Genomic DNA, 19,651 nt, shown 5'->3' with positions numbered 1-19,651 from the left:
GAAGCCTCGACTACGTGGAAACCACTTTCGACCATTAGGGAGAGTGGCCAAAACCTCCGGGGACCTCATGGAAACCTTGGGTGGGGCGCAAGGTCAACAGGTTTCCGTTCAGGTTTCCTAAGTGGGACAGGGGCTTTAAGAGGTGTCTTTATGAAAGGATGATCACATCCCATTCGTACTACTGAACAAATCAAACTGAAATGACACTGCCTAAAGAGCAACAAGCCACAAAAAACGGGGGTCCAAGATTAATGCATTTTCTAATTTTAGTTAATAAACAAAATACATTAACATTTGTTAAATATATCTTTATAATACCCTTGTGATGATTTCTTCAAGGTTAATGAAGTGTATGCATTTTTCAAGCCATTCCTGCCACGAGTGTAAAAATACTTACTTTTGAAGGACTGTGTAGTTGTCAGTTGTAAAGTATTTGATATTTTGTTGCAAGTAGATTTTTTTCTCCAAAACTACATACATTTCAAAACCCACAACACAATTTGAAATAAAAATAATAAATTCAATGATCACCATCTCAAACTGTACAAAATTAAGCTAGGTGTCATTAAATTCTTAATTTCTGAAACAAATTATTTTTTGGTATTTTTCTGGCTACATTATAAACAATGAGTTTTAACCTATAACCTAATCAATTTTATGTTTTATTAAGTTTTCCAATATTATGCTGATCATATAATTTTCAAAGATAAATTGCGATGAATATGGTTTAATAACCTCTTTAGCATTACAAACTATTCACGTTCAGAGTTCTTGAAAAGTACGCTTAATTTTGTTTATTTGCCAATTTACAAATTACTATCGTCATAAGGTTTTAAAATATTCTGAACAGCAAACTCAATACACTCCTTATTATTTCTAAATTAGTTACACAAAACAAATTCAAAAATTTAACACTGAACCATCTTGGTCCAAGAAAGAATGAGTTGCATTTTTCCGTAGCTGTGTTATTATGGCTGATTAGAGAATACAAAAGATATAGCAGAAATTTCAAAAGTTCAATCTTACTCCTGGTTCTGATGGTATTATCAACCCAAATTAGAATTTTGACAGGTGGTTTGAGCCCTGTCAAATCATAGTCTTGAAAATAATTGTACAAAATAAATACATTCTCTCTCCCTTGCTCACACACACGTTTCTATGGTGAGGATTAATGGCCTGTGTACCCATATTGCAATGATGACAACAGATGATCACTTTGTATTTATGTACAGTATGCTCATTATTTAATAATAGTATTGAACAATTAAGTACCTTCATGAGTACTCTGCTTATGGCTAGGTTTGTGTTAATGCGAATGTGGCTTTCATCCAACCTTAGTTAATCTAGATATGGTACTCAAAGTATATACTTCCACAAGAGATGCAGAAAGTTTTACTTATGTGTGTTACATGAAAAATATCATTGGCTTGGATAGAATGTGAGCATACTTTTGGATGACTGGAGAGTCCTTCATAGAAAGCTAAACCCAGTGATTGATGACTGAAAATCAGATAGAAGTTCCCCCATGCATTGTTGGAAGTTGATGGAAATCACTGCAAGTTGGAATAGCAACCAACAGAGAAAGAAATTCATTACTGGGCAGACATTATTTCATTTAGTGAGGCATGCAAAGAGTCATGAAAACAAACACATGTTTATACTGGCAGAGTTCTGTTGCCTTCAGGCTAGTTTCACTTAAGTGGCAGTTTCAAATTTGTCATAAACTTGCTTTCTTCTAGGTTTATTTCGGATTACTGCAGAGGCAGAATTTTAGAACAATATAAAGCATACCAATTTATTGAGTGTTTGGGCTGTTAAAGCACAACGGGAAACTCCTGTGGTTACGCTGTAGCAAAAATCAATGTGCAAATAACTCTTACCAAATCCTTTTAACTGTTTATATCAATATACCAATAGTCAATGACCAGGCAATAAGCAAAGCATTTAGAATTACTGTAAATTATACTATATTAAATTAGATGCTTATAACATAATTTAATAAAATTAAGTACAACATTTGCATTACACTGAATGGGTTCAGACAAGGTAGTTGCCTCATGAATATTGTTTTAAGTTCTAGAAATACCAGTCAAACAAAAGTAACCATGGGGAAGAAAAGGAAACAACTGTTCATTAATTTTTATGTGGGCCAATTGGTGGTCGTTATGAATCACATGGCATTGGCTCACACATTAAATTAGATTAATGATGAAGTCACCTGACTTTTGTATAAGTACTTAAACTAATGCAAGAGAGAGATATAACACCTGCAGAGTCGGGTTCATCAGGGAATAATTTAGGATGTGAAACAACACATCTTGTAATTGTAATTAGATTTGAAACTCCAGTGTTCATTCAAATGTAGAGAGGAAGAGTGGGACCAAAATATTTCCAACTTTGTTCCAATACAAGGTGTTGGCAACATTCAAGCAAAAACTTATTTAATATAAGTACTCTATAAAACTTCATTACCACAAGAATTAATTTCAAAACAGATGCTCCGGCCTAATCCGTATTCCAGTTTGTTCTATGGGTTTCCTTCTACTCAGTTTACTTCCTTAAGTACTAAAATATCAAACATTACTTCCTTGCAAAAAAGGCAGCTAGTCGCTGTTTTTTTATTGGGAGGACATGGAAATCTTGTGAGCTCATTTTCTTTAATTTTATGCCTCTATTTTTGCTGTTTTTTTTGCTGTCTCTGAGCTCAAGTTGAGATTTGACATCGTAACATTGTAAAACAGATTCTTGCGATAAATCTGTCTTGTAAGAAAAGTTTTTTGTAGATACTCCGACAACAGTTTTTATTTTACCACACAGTATAGCTGGACCAGCATCCTTTACAGACACGATAACTTTCGTAGTGTCCGTGCTGCTCAAGGTGTCGGTATTATTGCCAGCTCGCAAGTCATCACTAATTCTATTGTAGTTTTGATCCACTACCCACTTATGCTGGCTTGAAAACTCACAACTATTAGACGTGGTATGTAACACTCCTTCCACTTTCTGTGTACCTATCAGTGGCATTGTGTTAGACCACGATTCACTAGAGTGAGACAGAGCCTCACTGAACAAATTAGCTGGCAGATTAGATGATGTATTACCTGGTAGGTTCTGACTTTCTTTGAATTTCTTGGGTGTTGCAACTGATAAATCCAGCACACCATCCTGTTCAATCTGTTGATAAAAAAACTCATTTTTCTTTACTACAGATGTTCTTTTTATTGAAAGATCAAGAGCCTCTGCTTCAGTATTGAGCTTACAGCTGGTGTGTTGATAATCTTGGACTCCCCGGTGCTGGATGCACTCGAGGACTTTTGCATCTTTTTCAGCTGTCGTCTGAGTTCCTCTGTTTGTAGTGCTGCTACTGAAGGTAGCTTTTCTCTGTGTGTCTGTCAATTTATTGGGATCTGAATCCTTGGCCATGGGAATAGGAATGGGGATGGGGATAGGTATTGGGACTGGAAGAGGAACTATCACTGGATATGGAACAAGAAGGGTAGCCGGAGGAACTAATGGAGCAAGCAGACCGAGGTTCTGGTGTGAAAGCGAGGAAAAACCATTTGACATGGTCTCAGGGCCCAATTGGACATTTGGCAATGATGGCATACTGTGTGGAGGGAAAAAGTCATGCAGAACAGCAGGAAATCCAGGGATTGGAAGGGGCGGTGGTAGGTCATACTCCTGCGTTTGATTTGAGGATTTCTGGCCCAGTGGTTGAGACTGAATGCAAGAACCAGCAGTGCCTTGCAGAATGTGGTTTTGGACAGAGTTCACAGGACTTGGGGCAGGTGATGCCAGCAGGAGTGGAGAATTTAAATGCTGAATCAAATGCTGCTCCAGTAACATAGATAGTGGTACTGCACCTTGATTAGTCATCACCCAAGGTGCGTTGCTACTAGGTGGTATCTGTGGTGTTGAACTACCAGCTACCTGCAGATGGATTGGTAGGACCATAGGATTATCTCCTAAACAAATTGGTTGCAGTAAAGTGGCAGCCAGTTTAAGTGACATCCCACTTGGTGGGTCTGTTTGCGGTGTCATAAGAGAAGAAGCTGGTACTGCAACTAAAGGGGAAAGAGCCTTCTTCATGATACCTGTAGGATTGATATTCCAAGCTTCTGCTGTGATGAGCTGAGTCACTCCATTCTCCAGTTTATTGTTCGGTATTGTATGAGATGAAGAGTCTGTAACATCCATCGTCAGGTTAGACTGAGCCTCTTTGTAAAATCGATCCATCTTGTACTGGTTTAAGCATTTCATGCTACAGAACTGAATCTTGCTCTCACTGTCACCGGTGTCCACATTGTCTTTAGTGTGGTGAATGTGCTTACACCAATCGCAGGCCTGCAAGTTAAATGGAAACATATTTATTAGTGACCATGACCTTTTAGGTATATTCACCCATGACAGTGGAATATAAAAGTTTTTAAAATAAAACATTCTGACCAATTGAATGTAGTGTACACAAGCTATGTTGGAATGCTCGATGTTATTGTAAGTATTTTTTAATTCTCTTTTGTACCTTGGTTCAATAGTTCAGTGAACTAACTGCCCAATAGATAGATCATCCACTCAGTTCGCCACCAAAATCTCAAGTCTCTCAGCTGACCACTTACATTTCCTCAAGCTATCTTCCTTCTATAATCTACAGCTTTATAGCCATCTACCCTCACACAGCCCATGCTTGCTTCCTTCCCAAGATTTGTAAGGATTGGCCAAGAGGTCCCATTGTTTCAGCCCACTCTCACCAAATTGCTTTCAATCTTGATTTCATCCTTTTTTCCCTTGTCCCATCCTTTTGCACTTGCATCCATAACACATTTCATCACCTATGGCATTTTAATAGTTTCCTGGTTCCATTTGGTTCATGTTCTCCACAGACAAACAATCCGTCTCCCCACCCAATTGCCGAATGGTTCCGTGGCCTTTGCTTCCTCCATGAAGAGGTCCTACGTTCACCTTCACGAACGCAATCATTCACAAAGCATAACTCAATCGTAAATTGAAAAACTACTTTATTTTCGCTCGTATTCTTCAGATCAAAAGGTATAGTGATGGGAACTCACATGACCCCAAGCTATGCCTCGCTTTGTAGGATAGGTGGAAGAATCCTTGCTTCAGTTCTACTCAAATACAGACTGGATGATCACTTTGCAAAGCACCTCTCTGCAGGTGTGACTCTACACTTCCACTTCCCTGTCTCTTGAATTCTACATCCCACTGTGGTCTCCTGCACTGGTCCAATGCAAGCTTAATGAACAGCATCTCTTGGCAAGTCTCAGCATGTTACCACCTTCAGGATTCAATATGGAATTCAGATATTTCAGCTAACTTGATTTTTCTGTTTGTATCAGGATTGGACCGATCCATTGTAGAGTAATATAATTGTAATATATTTAATTGTAATATAATTTTTCTCTCTACTGACACTGCTCAATGTTATAGGGATTTCCAGTATTATTTTGGTTTCAGATTCAGTAATAGCTGTAACCTGCATTTCATAGCTTTAACATTTCTCTTTGCTTTGTTTCTCGCTTTATTAATCTGTTTAACCAGAGAGCTCTATAAATATTGGACCTAGGTATTTGAGAAACCTCGGCCTCATCCCATGAAATATTTCCCTTTGTATTATCTCCCTCTCTATCCTACATATAACTAATGTATTCTAATTTTCCCAGTTTTCATGAAAGGATCTTTGACCAGAGCTGAAATGTTATATCTGTTTCTCTTTCCAAACATGCTGCCTGACCTGTTGAACATTTCCAGCATTTTATTTCTGCTGCTTCTGCCAAGTTTTGCAAGAATCCACTATCACAAAATCGTACATTGAAGTTAAGTTTGTGGAAAGGGTGTTCATGTCTCACAGCATTGGGTATCAGGTCTCAAGAGAGAACATAGAATTGTAGGAGGACCAATACAAAATAATTTGTGTTTTATGAGATCATTTATATTTGTTTCTTGACTCTTCTTGCTTGATAAATTAGTATTGATGATATTGATAAACTGTCACGTTCAGTCAAAGACTATCCATTAGAAGTACCAATTACGATTACAGAATATTTGTCTTAAATTAATACACTTTTAAACATAATGTGGCATATATATCAATTTTCATTTCAATAGATGCCAGTTACTGAAGGGATCATCATCAAGAAGATGGATATTTAATGGCTTTAGCTTTCGTGGTGTTTGGAGTACACACTTTCACTATGTACAAACGCTCAAGTATATCTGCTGGTAGACCTCTCTTTACTGTTTTCTTCTTTCCCCTTCTGCATTATACACCATCTGCTGTGACTTGGAAACATTAATTGAGACCTATGTCATGTTGCCCTGAGTGCCCGAGCAATGTTGTGCATCAGATAATTATCAGCAATATTCATTGGTTTAACTCGCTCACGACCAAGCCAATAACAATATTGACAGTTGTTTATATCTTTTCAAAATTCAAATCTCTCCCTTAATTGTGTAATTGATATGATTGGAGACCTTTAAAAAGAAACTACAAAACAAGTAATAAAATTACTACATTAGCTTATTTAATATTTCCTCCTTCAGTACTCCACGTACAAGTCTCAGTGTTATTGTTTTTCCATCTTTGTCACTGAAATGAGACAACCCGAGTTGGAACCTTTCCACGCCTTGTCAGTTAATGATTGGGCAGCCGCAGCCAATAACTGATGGCAAGACAAACCTGCCAAAGTTGTTTCTCATTTATCCCTAAAAACACATAACAGATACAGAACATATGAAAATGAGATCAATAAAAAAAAATGCGATTAGCCTCTTGGCGTTAGAAGTGATGTTTTAAATTTTTATCATTGCCAATTTTTTTCCAGAACCTCACCCCTTCAAAAGTCCATCATTATAATCCACTGGGATCTCTGCTCTTGACTAATTTTTCTCCTCTTGAGAATTAAGTTTAATTACCCCATGGCTATGCCTTCATATGTCAAGTTTTGCAGTACCTTCCCTAAAACTATCCTTTTAGTTCTTTGCTTCAACATCCAGTTACTGTTTTTCCATCATGCAAAGCTGGAGCAGTACTTCTTGGGCAGCAAACTTTGCATTTCTGCTTGTAACCTCTCATCAGCCTTCACCTGAAGTTGCCAATGCAAATGGATAGGCATGGTGTCTGATATTAGACTTCTATTTATTTTAATAGTAAAATATAGATTTGCCTTGCACAAAAGAAAACAGTTGCAGTTTCTGGAAGTCAATCAACTCTGACACAAGGGTTTCTCAGGGCCATGTCCTTACCCCAACCATTATCAGCTGCTTCATCAATGACATCCCTACCAGGGCCGGACTTAGGAGGTGCGGGGCCCAATTGGGAACAATTTTGGTGAGCCCCAGGTTCCCTGCCAAGGTCTGTAGAATCATATAAATACAAATAAAGGACTTCCGGGTTGGACATGGAGTGAACAGGTGTGTGTGAGCGTGGCTCCCGATTTCTGCTCAAAGTCTACCTGTTCATCTTTGTCATATGCTTGAGGTAACCCAGTATTGAACATTGTGTACGACTCGAGGCATTGTTAGACACCGAAACGGCAAATAAAATGCACCGCCGAGCTAAACCTGGGGGAAGACGGCAAAGTCTCAAACAAGAATGCTGCAGCCATGGCACCACTGCCTGGTGCTGGACCTGAGCTACCAGAGGATCTCGAGAGGCTTCGTTCAGCACTCCTTGCCGATATGACACAAGCTATGAACTGCCATAAAAAGAGAACTTGAAGATGCTTTGTCGCTGGTGAACATCACTCTGGAGCAAGTTAAGTCCTACTACGAAACACATGATGAATGCATTCGTGAGGTTGAAGGCGGCCTGAATGACCACAGTGACAGACTGGTGAGCGCCAAAGCCGCTACAGCTACATTACAGAGTGAAAACGCACTTCTGAAAGGGAAGCTAGATGATCTCGAGAACCGGTCGCGGAGATCCAACCAAAGGGTGGTCGGGATTCCAGAAAATTTGGAAGGTTTGGACCCTGTCAAATTTATGATCCAGTTTTTTGAAAAAGTGCTGGGGGCTGATTTCTTCCCAAGACCTCTCATGCTTTCACGTGCCCACCAAGTTGGACCTACACCAAAGAACGTCTCGAATACCATGCCATCTAGACCAAGAGTGTTCCTGGATCTCTTTCACTACTTTCAGGACAAACATCGCATCATCACCAGACGGAGGCAGGAACTGTCCTTCCGCGGGCACTGGATGTTTTTTCATGAGGATTTTAGCACGGAGCTTGGGAGAAAACGTGCAGCTTTTAGGGAGATAAAATCCCTGCTCTACGAGAAAGGGGTTCAGTTCGGCCTCCTGTATCCTGCTCGGCTTCAGGTCACTCGTGAAGATAAAAAACATTACTTCGATACACCAGAGGCTGCCAAAGAGTTTTACCACTCGCGTTGGGGAGATGACGGCTCTGAGGAGCAATTACTTTTTAGGATATTCATGCGGCATTGGCACAGCCTCCTGTGGTGGTAAACTGTTAATTTTTGTCATTGTGGAACTTGATTGAGCTGAACTGCCATACTGCTGAATCTGATTAACAAGTCAAGGACTTTCAACCAGCGAAAATGTAAACGTCTAGAATTGCTCTCTGGGATACAATTTTTCTTTCTCATAATGCTTTGCTTAACCTGTGTTATCTTTAGCCCATATACCTTAAAGGTAGAACAAACGGCCGTACAATTTTCGAAGAAGGGAGCCACCCTCAATTGGATTTAATGTTTAGTTAGGGAACGCTTTGGAAGTTTTTTGTTTGGTAATGCCTGCGATCGTCCTCAGTTGGGGAAGAAGATCTAGATTTTGGGGGTAAAATGTTCTTTCTTATTATTGTAAGGGGATGAGGGAAATGTTTTGGGTAATGGCAGCTTATTCTTTGAATGTCACGAATGCACTAGACTTTTTTTTCTTCCATTGTGTGTTCTCACATGCAGCCTTCGCGCCTTTGGATGGCAGGCCATGTATGTATTTTTTTAATATGTATTTGAAATATGGCTAATGGTGACATTGATGGAGGCTATCCTGTGAGGTTTATATCTTGGAATGTAAAGGGGCTTAATGGTCCTGTTAAAAGAGCTAAAGTTTTTTCTCATCTAAAACAATTATAAACAGATATACTACTTCTACGAGAAACTCACTTAAGATTGGAAGATCATAATAGACTGCGTAAAGCGTGGGTTGGTCAGATTTTTCACTCCTGATTTTATAGCAGGTCCAGGGGTGTGGCAATATTAATCGCCAAAAGAATACAGTTTACACCATCTGACGTAGTCAGTGACCCTAATGGCCGGTTTATTATAGTTTCCGGTTCTCTTTTTCAAAAGCCTGTCGTCTCAGTGAATCTTTATGCCCCTAATTGGGATGATGTCCACTTTGCAAATAAGGTTTTGTCATTAATACCTGATCTGAACACGCACCAGCTAATTTTTTCGGGAGACCTGAACTGTGCTATTGATCTACTGGTTGATAGGTCTAGTTCTAAGAGGATATAGTCTGGTATGGCAATGACCTTCTCACTGTTTGTGCAACAAAATGGTTCTGTGGACCCCTGGAGATTCTTGAACCCAACTGCTAGACAATTCTCTTTTTTCTCATGTTCACCGTTCATTTTCCAGAATAGACTACTTCTTTATAGACAGCTCCTTTATTCCTATGGTTAAAAAAATTGAATATACTGCTATAGTGATATTAGATCACTCGCCTATGATACTGGACCTAGATTTTCCTTTAAACATTAGAGAACAACCTCTTTGGAGACTCCCTTTTGGCTTCCAATGAGAAATTCTGCAGTTTTGTATCGGCTAACATCGACACATTCCTCGAGACTAATAAAACCAAGTTGGTATCATCCTCTTTACTTTGGGAAACTGTAAAAGCTTACTTGAGAGGTCAAATCATATCTTATACCTCATACGTCAATAAAGAACGTAAGAAGGAAATGCAAACCCTGTCACAATCCATCTTGGTTCTGGAAGGCAATACTCTGGGGTATACATTGCTGAATTACATCGAAGCCGTGCTGATTTACAAGCACAATTCAATCTTCTATCTACTAACCAATCATAACAACTAATTCTCAGGACTCGTGGTCTCTATTATGAATATGGTGACAATAGACAATAGGGGACAAGGCGAGCCGACTTATGACTCACCAGCTGAAGCATCAAGCCGCGTCACGACTTATTCCTCAGATAAGAGACACACCAAAACATAACAAGCAATCCAAAAGAAATTAATTGATTACTCCCAATTGGGCCCCACGCTAGAGTAATCCAAAGCTACGCTCTATGATCTTTGGTGTAATCTACTCTCGGCTCGGGTAGATCTACCCCTTTCTTCCCCCTCCACTCTCTCTCCACCTCTCTCTCTCCCCCCTTCACCCGGGGTAGATCTACCAGAGCCGAGAGTAGATTACTCCAAAGATCCTAGAGTGGCGTTTTGGATTACTCTAGCGCGGGGCCCAATTGGGAGCAATCAGTCCAATCGGCTTAAGGCTGGCCCTTATCCCTACCAGAATAAGGTCAGACATGGGGATGTAGGCTGATGATAGTACCACAGTCAATTTATTTTGCAGTTTCTCCACAAAGTAAGTAGTCCCTGTTCAAATGAGTAAGTTGTGCAGCATTTAATAGTCAATTTGGGCCACTGTGTCAAGGCCAACCATCACACCTATCTATATTAATCCACTTGACATTAGTTCCATATCCATATTCCATAACCCAGATCATTCAAGTACTATCCAGATGCCTTAAATATTGTTACTATTCCTTCATTCACCATTTTCTCTGGCACCTCATTGCGGATACCAACTATTTTGAGCAAAAAATCTATCCCTCATATCGCCATTAAACCTTTCTTTCACCTCAAACCTATGTGGAATTCTCTGCCACAGAAGGCAGTGGAAGCCAATTCACTGTATGTTTTCAAGAGAGTTAGATTTAACTCTTAGGGCTAAAGGAATCAAGGAATATGGGGGGGGGGGGGGGGGGGAAACAGGAATGGGGTACTGATTTAGATGATCAACCATGATCATATTGAATGGCAGCGCTGGCTCGAAGGGCCGAATGGCCAACTCCTGCATCTATTTTTCTATGTTTCTCTAGTTTTGGATGTTTACTTATAAGCTCTCAACTGCAACAGCTTTCTCCTGAAGTTGCCCGTGCAGTTGATCAGGCATGGTGTGTGGTATTTGACTTCCATTTATTGTTATTTAAAATATAGATTTGAAGAATAGCCATGCACAAAGGAAAGCAGATCTAGTTTCTGAAACTCTGCCATGGGAAGCAGGCATTAGCTATCCACCATTCTGTGCCTCTCAGTGCAGCAAAGGTTCGATAAAATTCAAGGATAAGTTGATAAGTGGCTAAAAACATTGGAATCACAAAGTGCCAGGTGCTGACCATCTTCAATAAGAGAATTCAAAAACCTTCCATTGATATTCCATAGCATTACAAGTACTTCATCTTCATCATCATGGGACGGCACAGTGGTGGAGTTGCTGCCTTACAGCGCTGGAGACCTGGGTTTGATCCCGACTACTGGTGTTGCCTGTACGGAGTTTGTACGTTCTCCCCGTGACTGCATGGGTTTTCTCCGAGATCTTCGGTTTCCTCCCACAGGACGTACAGGTTTGTAGGTTAATTGGCTTGGTACAAGTGTAAATTGTCCCTTGTGTGTGTAGGATAGCGTTAATGTGCGGGGATCATTGGTCGGTGCGGACTCTGTGTATAGAACATTGACAAATATATGCAATTATTGTTTTAATTTTTCAAAACGTTTCTAATTATTAATCGTTGATGGTAACAGCAAAATACAGAACATTTTTAGTGTACTGAATGTACCAATCATCAATACTTCATAAAGTGCGTTCTGACTGAGCCAAATTATGTTTTTGTCCGCAATAAAGCTTTAACAAAATGTAATTTATCAAAGTATCCTCTTGTAAATGAGCTCCCAGGAACTATAAATGACTATTAAAATTAATTCAGATGCAACTCTTAAAACTGTTTTTAAATGCTTTTGAGGGATTTCTTTTTGAGAATAAAAAAAACACGTTATCTTTTCACAGATTAAAACCTTACACAGAACTATTGATAGGATTTTATAAAACACATTGACTGTTCAGCTTAATATATATGACCGACATCCACTATAAACCCATTGACTCCCATGACTATCTAGACTACACTTCTTCCCACCCTGCTTCCTGTAAGGACGCCATCCCGTACTCCCAATTCCGCCGTCTGCGCCGCATCTGCTCCCAGGATGAGGCGTTCCACACCAGGGCATTGGAGATGTCCTCATTCTTCACGGAATGGGGGTTCCCCTCCCCTACCATAGATGAGGCTCTCACCACGGTCTCTTCAATACCCCGTAACACTGCTCTCTCTCCCCATCCCCCCCCACTCGTAACAAGGGCAGAATCCCCCTGGTCCTCATCTTTCACCCCACTAGCCGTCATATACAACAAATAGTCCTCCGTCATTTTCGCCACCTCCAACGTGACCGCACCACTCGCCACATCTCCCCATCTCCCCCCGTCTGCTTTCCGCAAAGACCGCTCCCTCTGTAACTCCCTGGTCAATTATTCCCTTCACTCCCGCACCACCCCCTCCCTGGGCACTTTCCCTTGCAACCGCAAGAGATGCTACACTTGTCGCTTTACCTCCCCCTCGACTCCATTCAAGGACCCAAGCAGTCGTTCCAGGTGTGACAGAGGTTCACCTGTATCTCCTCCAACCTCATCTATTGCATCCGCTGCTCGAGATGTCAGCTGATCTACATCAGTGAGACCAAGCGTAGGCTTGGCGATCGTTTCGCCGAACACCTCCGCATTAACCAACCTGACCTCCCTGTGGCTCAGCACTTCAACTCCCCTTCCCATTCCGAATCCAACCTTTCTGTCCTGGGCCTCCTCCATGGCCAGAGTGAGCACCACCAGAAATTGGAGGAGCAGCACCTCATATTCCGCTTGGGCAGTCTGCACCCTCGCGGCATAAACATTGACTTCTCTAATTTCCGGTAGCCCTTGCTGTCTCCTCCCCTTCTCAGCTCTCCCTCAGCCCTGGGGCTCCTCCTCTTCCTTTCTCCTTTCTTCTCCCCCCCCCTCCCCCCCAAAATGTTGCCTATTTCCTTCGCTCCATAGATGCTGCTGCACCCGCTGAGTTTCTCCAGCACTTTTGTCTACCTTTGATTTTCCAGCATCTGCAGTTCCTTCTTAAACTGCATAGATTACTATATGGGAAGTATGTAAGTAAGTAAGTACAGTAAGACAGATTACTAAGCCCTGGACAAGGTATCGTGCCAAAATGTAGTTACATTGGAAGTAATTTTGCAAGGAATTGACTCCGACATCTTTCCGTCTTCATCCGGCACATGCACAGCCCACACAAGGTGCGCTCCTGAAGTATGAAAGTCCAGAGTGATTCTGGTTTAGCTCCCAAGTCCACGAGGCCATATAATACTGAAGAGCCCAAGCCAGTTCTCTATCCATACCTGTATATTACACCAATACAAATAATACAGCCCAACTTCTTGTGTAATGATTCCAACCAGCATGTTGATGCTACAGTTTAACCTCCAGTATTCCAATTGTGGGTGCAATCACTCTGGCAATGAAATCCCAACATACTTCAGTGAAGATATCAATAAGATATGTCAGAAAGTTGTGTTGATACTGAGCAAAACAAAATATGCAATTCATTGAAATTATTACTACAGATAAAGCAATATTGGAAAGCATTCTCTAATCAATACAATTTTTTGTACAACATTTCAAAGGTTCATAAAAATGTTCAACGGTATTTTATGTTCACTTTATTTTATTATTACCAATTAAGGTACAGTGAAACTCGATTTACCATACATACTATAAAAAGCAACAAGATACACAACTACTTAAAAGTTAGCATAAACATCCACCACAGCAGATTCCCCACATTCCTCACTGTGATGGAAGGCAATAAAGACTAATCTTCATTCCTCTTTATTCTTTGATCCAGGAGATTTAAGTGAAGGATGATTAATTATTGATTTATTTTCCTTTTATTTTTCAAAAATGAATAGACTTTTGTCAAACAAAAAGCAAGCAACGTATTCTCTGCAGTAAAATTATTTTTGTTTCTATGGTACAAAGCCTTAGCTACTACATTCAGTAGTTTTAATGAAGATATATAATTTAGTTATATCACATCCACAAGCAGAACTGACGATGCACTACTGGTAATACACAAAAAAAAAATCAAAGAGTGATACAGTGTGAAAACCTGCAGTATCACCTGCTAGCCATCAGTATCAATGCAAATATCGGCTTTTACTAAATGTCATAAATTTAAATAGTTCACCAAATAATTTTTAAACTGATTTTGAACATGGATGTTAAAGTTTAAAATACTAAATGCACTTGGAAACACTGACTGGAAGGCGTTTGCAGCCCAGGCCACCCTTGACTCCCACACGGACATTGATTCCTACACATCCTCTGTTCTGGACTTTATAAACTCCACCATCAATAGTGTCACCTCCCTCAAACAGGTGACCATATTCCCGAATCAGAAGCCATGGATGAACAGCGAGGTCAGGCTACTGCTGAAAGCACGGGACACCGCTTTCAGGTCAGGCGATGCTCGAGCCTACAGTTCAGCCAGGGCTAACCTGAAGAGGGGCATCAAGAAGGCCAAGCACTGCCATAAGCTCAGGATTGAGGAGCACTTCAACAACAACTCCGACCCCCGACGCATGTGGCAAGGCATCCAGGCCATCACGGACTACAGACCCTCCAACACCACCCCCACATCCAGCAACGCCTCCTTCCTTGAGGAGCTTAACCACTTCTATGGCCGCTTCGACAGGGACAATCTAGAGACAGCCATCAAGGCTGTGCTACCTGCCGATCACCAACCCCTCACACTCACCCCCTACGACGTATTCGTGGCACTGAGTAGGACTAATGCACGTAAAGCTGCTGGCCCTGACGGCATCCCCGGGCGCGTGCTCAGGGCCTGTGCTGCGCAGCTGACAGACGTCTGGACTGACATCTTCAACCTGTCACTTGCCCAAGCAGTTTTCCCCACGTGCCTTAAAACCACCTCCATTGTGCCAGTGCCAAAACACTCCACTGCGGCAAGCCTCAACGACTTCCGCCCAGTTGCACTTACCCCCATCATCACCAAGTGCTTCGAGAGGCTGGTCCTGGCACACCTCAAAAGCTGCCTACCCCCCACACTGGATCCCTATCAGTTTGCCTACCGCAAGAACAGGTGTACGGAGGATGCCATCTCAACGGCACTTCACTCCGCCCTCTCCCACATGATCGACAACAGAGACACTTACGTAAGAATGCTGTTCATCGATTACAGCTCAGCATTCAACACCATTATACCATCAAAACTGATCACCAAACTCGGTAACCTGGGCATCGACCCCTCCCTCTGCAACTGGATACTGGACTTTCTAACCAACAGACCCGTCTGTTAGGTTAGACAAGCACACCTCTTCAACCCTCACCCTGAACACCGGCGTTCCACAGGGCTGTGTGCTGAGCCCCCTCCTCTACTCCCTCTTCACCTATGACTGCACACCTGTACATGGTACTAACACCATCATCAAGTATGCAGATGATACAACGGTGATTGGCCGCATCAGCAACAACGATGAGTCGGCCTACAGGGAGGAGGTCCAGCACTTAGCAGCATGGTGCGCTGACAACAACCTGGCCCTTAACTCCAAGAAGACCAAGGAGCTCATTGTAGACTTCAGGAAGTCCAGGGGCGGCACGCACACCCCCATCCACATTAACGGGACGGAGGTGGAACGTGTTTCTAGCTTCAGGTTCCTGGGAGTCAACATCTCCGATGACCTCTCTTGGACCCACAATACCTCAACTCTGATCAAGAAGGCTCACCAGCGTCTCTTCTTCCTGAGGAGACTGAAGAAGGCCCATCTGTCTCCTCAGATCCTGGTGAACTTCTACCGCTGCACCATCGAGAGCATCCTTACCAACTGCATCACAGTATGGTATGGCAACTGCTCTGTCTCCGACCGGAAGGCATTGCAGAGGGTGGTGAAAATTGCCCAACGCATCACCGGTTCCTCGCTCCCCTCCATTGAGTCTGTCCAAAGCAAGCGTTGTCTGCGGAGGGCGCTCAGCATCGCCAAGGACTGCTCTCACCCCAACCATGGACTGTTTACCCTCCTACCATCCGGGAGGCGCTACAGGTCTCTCCGTTGCCGAACCAGCAGGTCCAGGAACAGCTTCTTCCCGGCGGCTGTCACTCTACTCAACAACGTACCTCGGTGACTGCCAATCACCCCCCCACCCCCCGGACACTTATTATCACTTATTATTATTTATTCAAATCATTTGCTATGTCGCTCTTCCAGGGAGATGCTATATGCATTTCGTTGTCTCTGTACTGTACACTGACAATGACAATTAAAATTGAATTTGAATCTGAATCTGAATCTGAATAAATGTATACCTTTGTGTTGCGGCAAAGCATTGTGCGATTCCTGATCTGACTTTCCTCCCAAATGGCATCTGAAAATACTGTGTAACAATGGGTACTCATTCTTTCCTTCCATTTGGCTCTTGAATGGCATAATTACCATCTTTTTGATGGTTTTGTTGACATTGCTTGGGAAAGGTACACAATGTGTATTTCATTCGAATCAATGTCAAATACCTCTGCAGCCGAATGTGTTTTACAAGGCTGCAGCTCAAGCTGCACTCATAGCATGCCTGAACAAATGGGTTCCAATTTATTCTTCCACATTTGTAGCATTTAATCCAGCGTAATTAAATAGTGAAGTTTTGGTGGACAGGTAGTACTCAGTCCTTGCATCCTCCCATTTCACAGTCAATGTAAAATACTAACTATAAAGTGATGAGGTGATGCTGTTGGCAACAAATTGCTCATTTGCAGCAGTCTGTCACTGCAAAAACATTATAGAGAACATCAGTATTATAAAACATATCTTAAATTTAAAATTCTCCCTAGCAAAAATTAAGCATTATTTTTGCTGTTGTAATGACCTAGTACTGAGGCTCCAAGAACATTAGACAATTACTATTTTTGGTCAATTACTATTGATTGTTCATTACTCATTCATATACTCTATTCTGCTGTGGTGTATGGAAACGGCTGATAAAACAAATCTTGGCTCAAAAATTTATTTCACACTGGTGATAAAGTTGTTGGGATGCTGTAGATGCATCAGAGGCACATGGTTTTCAAGATACTCTTTTTCTTCTTGCTTCCTCCATTTTCACTTTCTCATACGAGCAAGCCCTGCTTTTTGTGCGGGTAAGCCAAACTGGATGAACCAATTCTTCTTGGTCACGATGTTTGTACACATTAATTGTATAGAGAGATTCTCGTTAACGTTACCATGTGATCTAACAGGCGTGCTCAATAACCAAAATGGTAGCACTAAGTAAATTAGATCAGTCCACATTATTCCTCCTATGCATGCCACATGGCTCTTGTTTTTTTTTAAGTCATTAATGATTCCAGCAAATTATACATCCAAACTGTATATTTGTAGCAAAGGTGCATTTCACATATCTGTGCGATGACTGCCTTGGAAAACACAAAAGCTGCAAGTATATTGTTTAGAGGAGATCCTAAACAAAGTGAATTTGCTGTTTCTGAAGAATCTCTGGAAATGGGATCTTTACAGGTGATGGATATGCCTTTGCTTCTTGCTAGAGGTTCCCAACCCAATCAATGCCAATAATAATTCAATGGAAGATACCCTCCTTTAATTTAAGCACCCTCCGTGGAGTTTGCAAGGTGTTTGAGCAATTCCAAAGCTACCCAGTTAGGTCTCCAATATGCCTTGCATGTCCTATAAAAACGACACAAATACAACAAATATAACAAAATATCATCATGTGCTCTGAGCTGACAACTATGCGAGTTTGAGTCAAGTCGTCGGCTGTATCCAAAAGCTCCAATTTCTAGCAGAATGCAAGGAAATGCCCATTGCATGACCAGTGACACATCAGCTGTGTGACTGACACCATTAAAACATTAGGCATACCCAAGCAATTTATAGATGGGTGCAATGTCATCTGGTAATGATGACAAGCCTGAGTGCCGGAAGTGGCGGCGCTGCCTGGCAGCTGCGGCTCGCCTGCAGTCCATCTGTTTTTTCTTTTTGTTGTTTTTCTTTTGTCCGTTTTAGTTAAATTTAGTTTATTAAGTTGTGTATGTATGTGTGGGGGGGGGGGGGGGGAACATGGTTTTAGTCTCTTTCTTCGGGGGGTGCGACTTTTTCCTGTCGTGTCCCCCGTCTCCGTCTACGCTGAGGCCTAATGGCTGAGCTGGCGGCCTCGGGGCTGTGGATGTTAAATGTGTGTTTATTGTGTGTTTTTGTTATTTTTATTATATGTATGACTGCAGGGCACGAAATTTTGTTCAGACTGAAAAGCCTGAATGACAATAAAGGATACTTTGACTTTGACCCAACCTGGATTAAACTGGTTTTCTGCACCAGAAACAGCATAACCAGTTTCTAAGCTCCATTCTTTTTAAACAAAACCTTATTTTGCAAAACATAACATCCTTCTCATTATAATGGAAAAATGCCTCTTAATCATACCATGAATATCTCAGCATGACAAAAGAGACACTTCACCTCCGATGTGGTCATAATTTCAATCACCAGACGCATGAAATACAACATTCCTCAACATTGTAGTGGCATTGATGGAAGCCCATGAGTGTTCATGTGCCATGTTTAGTTTAGAGATACAGCTTGGAAACAGGCCCTTCGACCCACCGAGTCCACACCGACCAGAGATCTCCACACACTAACTCCATCCTACACACATTAGGAACAATTTACATTAACACCAAGTCAATGAATCTACATAGCTGTATGTCTTTGGAATGTGGGAGGAAACAAATCTCTGAGAAAACCCGCGCGGTCACAAACATACAAACTCCGTACAAACGGCACCCGTAGTCGGGATCGAACCCGGGTCTCCGGCGCTGCAAGGCAGCAACTCTACCGCTGTGCCACCCCATTGGGTAGCCTTCATTGGTCCACTGGCAATGTATTGTTATCCACTAGTTTCATACATGTATTTTAGTTTTGACATGCTTGCATTCTCAGTTTTGGTGAAATATCTTTATCCTATTTGCTTAATAAAGCCTGGTGTTTTCCATTCGATATGCACCAAAAACATTCAAACAGATTTTAATAACGTTGTTCTCTTTCATAGAAAGAAATTCCATTCCAAACAATTACTATATAGACACTTGAGATAAGGATCTTTAACTTGATTTTACAATATGGAAAGCAAGTTAATAAATTTAAGGCAGTCCCTGTTTTCTCCTTCTTTCCCCTCCCCTTCCCAGCTCTCGCACAGCCCATTGTCTCCGCCTCTTCCTTTCTTCTTCCCGGCCCCCCACACCCCCTCCCCCACATCAGTCTTGGGAAGGGTCTCGACCCGAAATGTCGCCTATTTCCTTCGCTCCATAGATGCTGCCTCACCCGCTGAGTTTCTCCAGCATTTTTGTCTACCTTTAATAAATTCAATGTTTTCTTCCCAGTTTTGTTAAAATAAGCCACAAAAAGCACACAAATTTAGAAATGATGTATTCTTAGAATTGCACACATTGAAGATCTAGATCAAACTGA

General features: G+C 41.6%; 1 protein-coding gene across 2 annotated transcripts in view; it reads right to left on the bottom strand.

Annotated features, from left to right (window-relative positions):
* Positions 1 to 463: 463 nt before the first annotated feature.
* Positions 464 to 19,651, bottom strand: part of rai2 (retinoic acid induced 2) — a 55,130-nt gene continuing 35,942 nt past the window's right edge. For both annotated transcript variants that reach the window (XM_033032750.1, XM_033032751.1), the window contains exon 2: positions 464 to 4,344. In XM_033032750.1, the coding sequence (XP_032888641.1) occupies positions 2,581 to 4,344 (1,764 nt within the window). In that variant the 3' untranslated portion in view covers positions 464 to 2,580. The remainder of the gene's footprint in view (positions 4,345 to 19,651) is intronic.

This window comes from Amblyraja radiata, chromosome 14 (genome assembly GCF_010909765.2).
Source record: "Amblyraja radiata isolate CabotCenter1 chromosome 14, sAmbRad1.1.pri, whole genome shotgun sequence".
Classification (NCBI taxonomy): Eukaryota; Metazoa; Chordata; class Chondrichthyes; order Rajiformes; family Rajidae; genus Amblyraja; species Amblyraja radiata.
The sequence above is the reverse complement of the archived record's forward strand: the minus strand, read 5'-3'. Positions and strand labels throughout refer to the sequence as shown.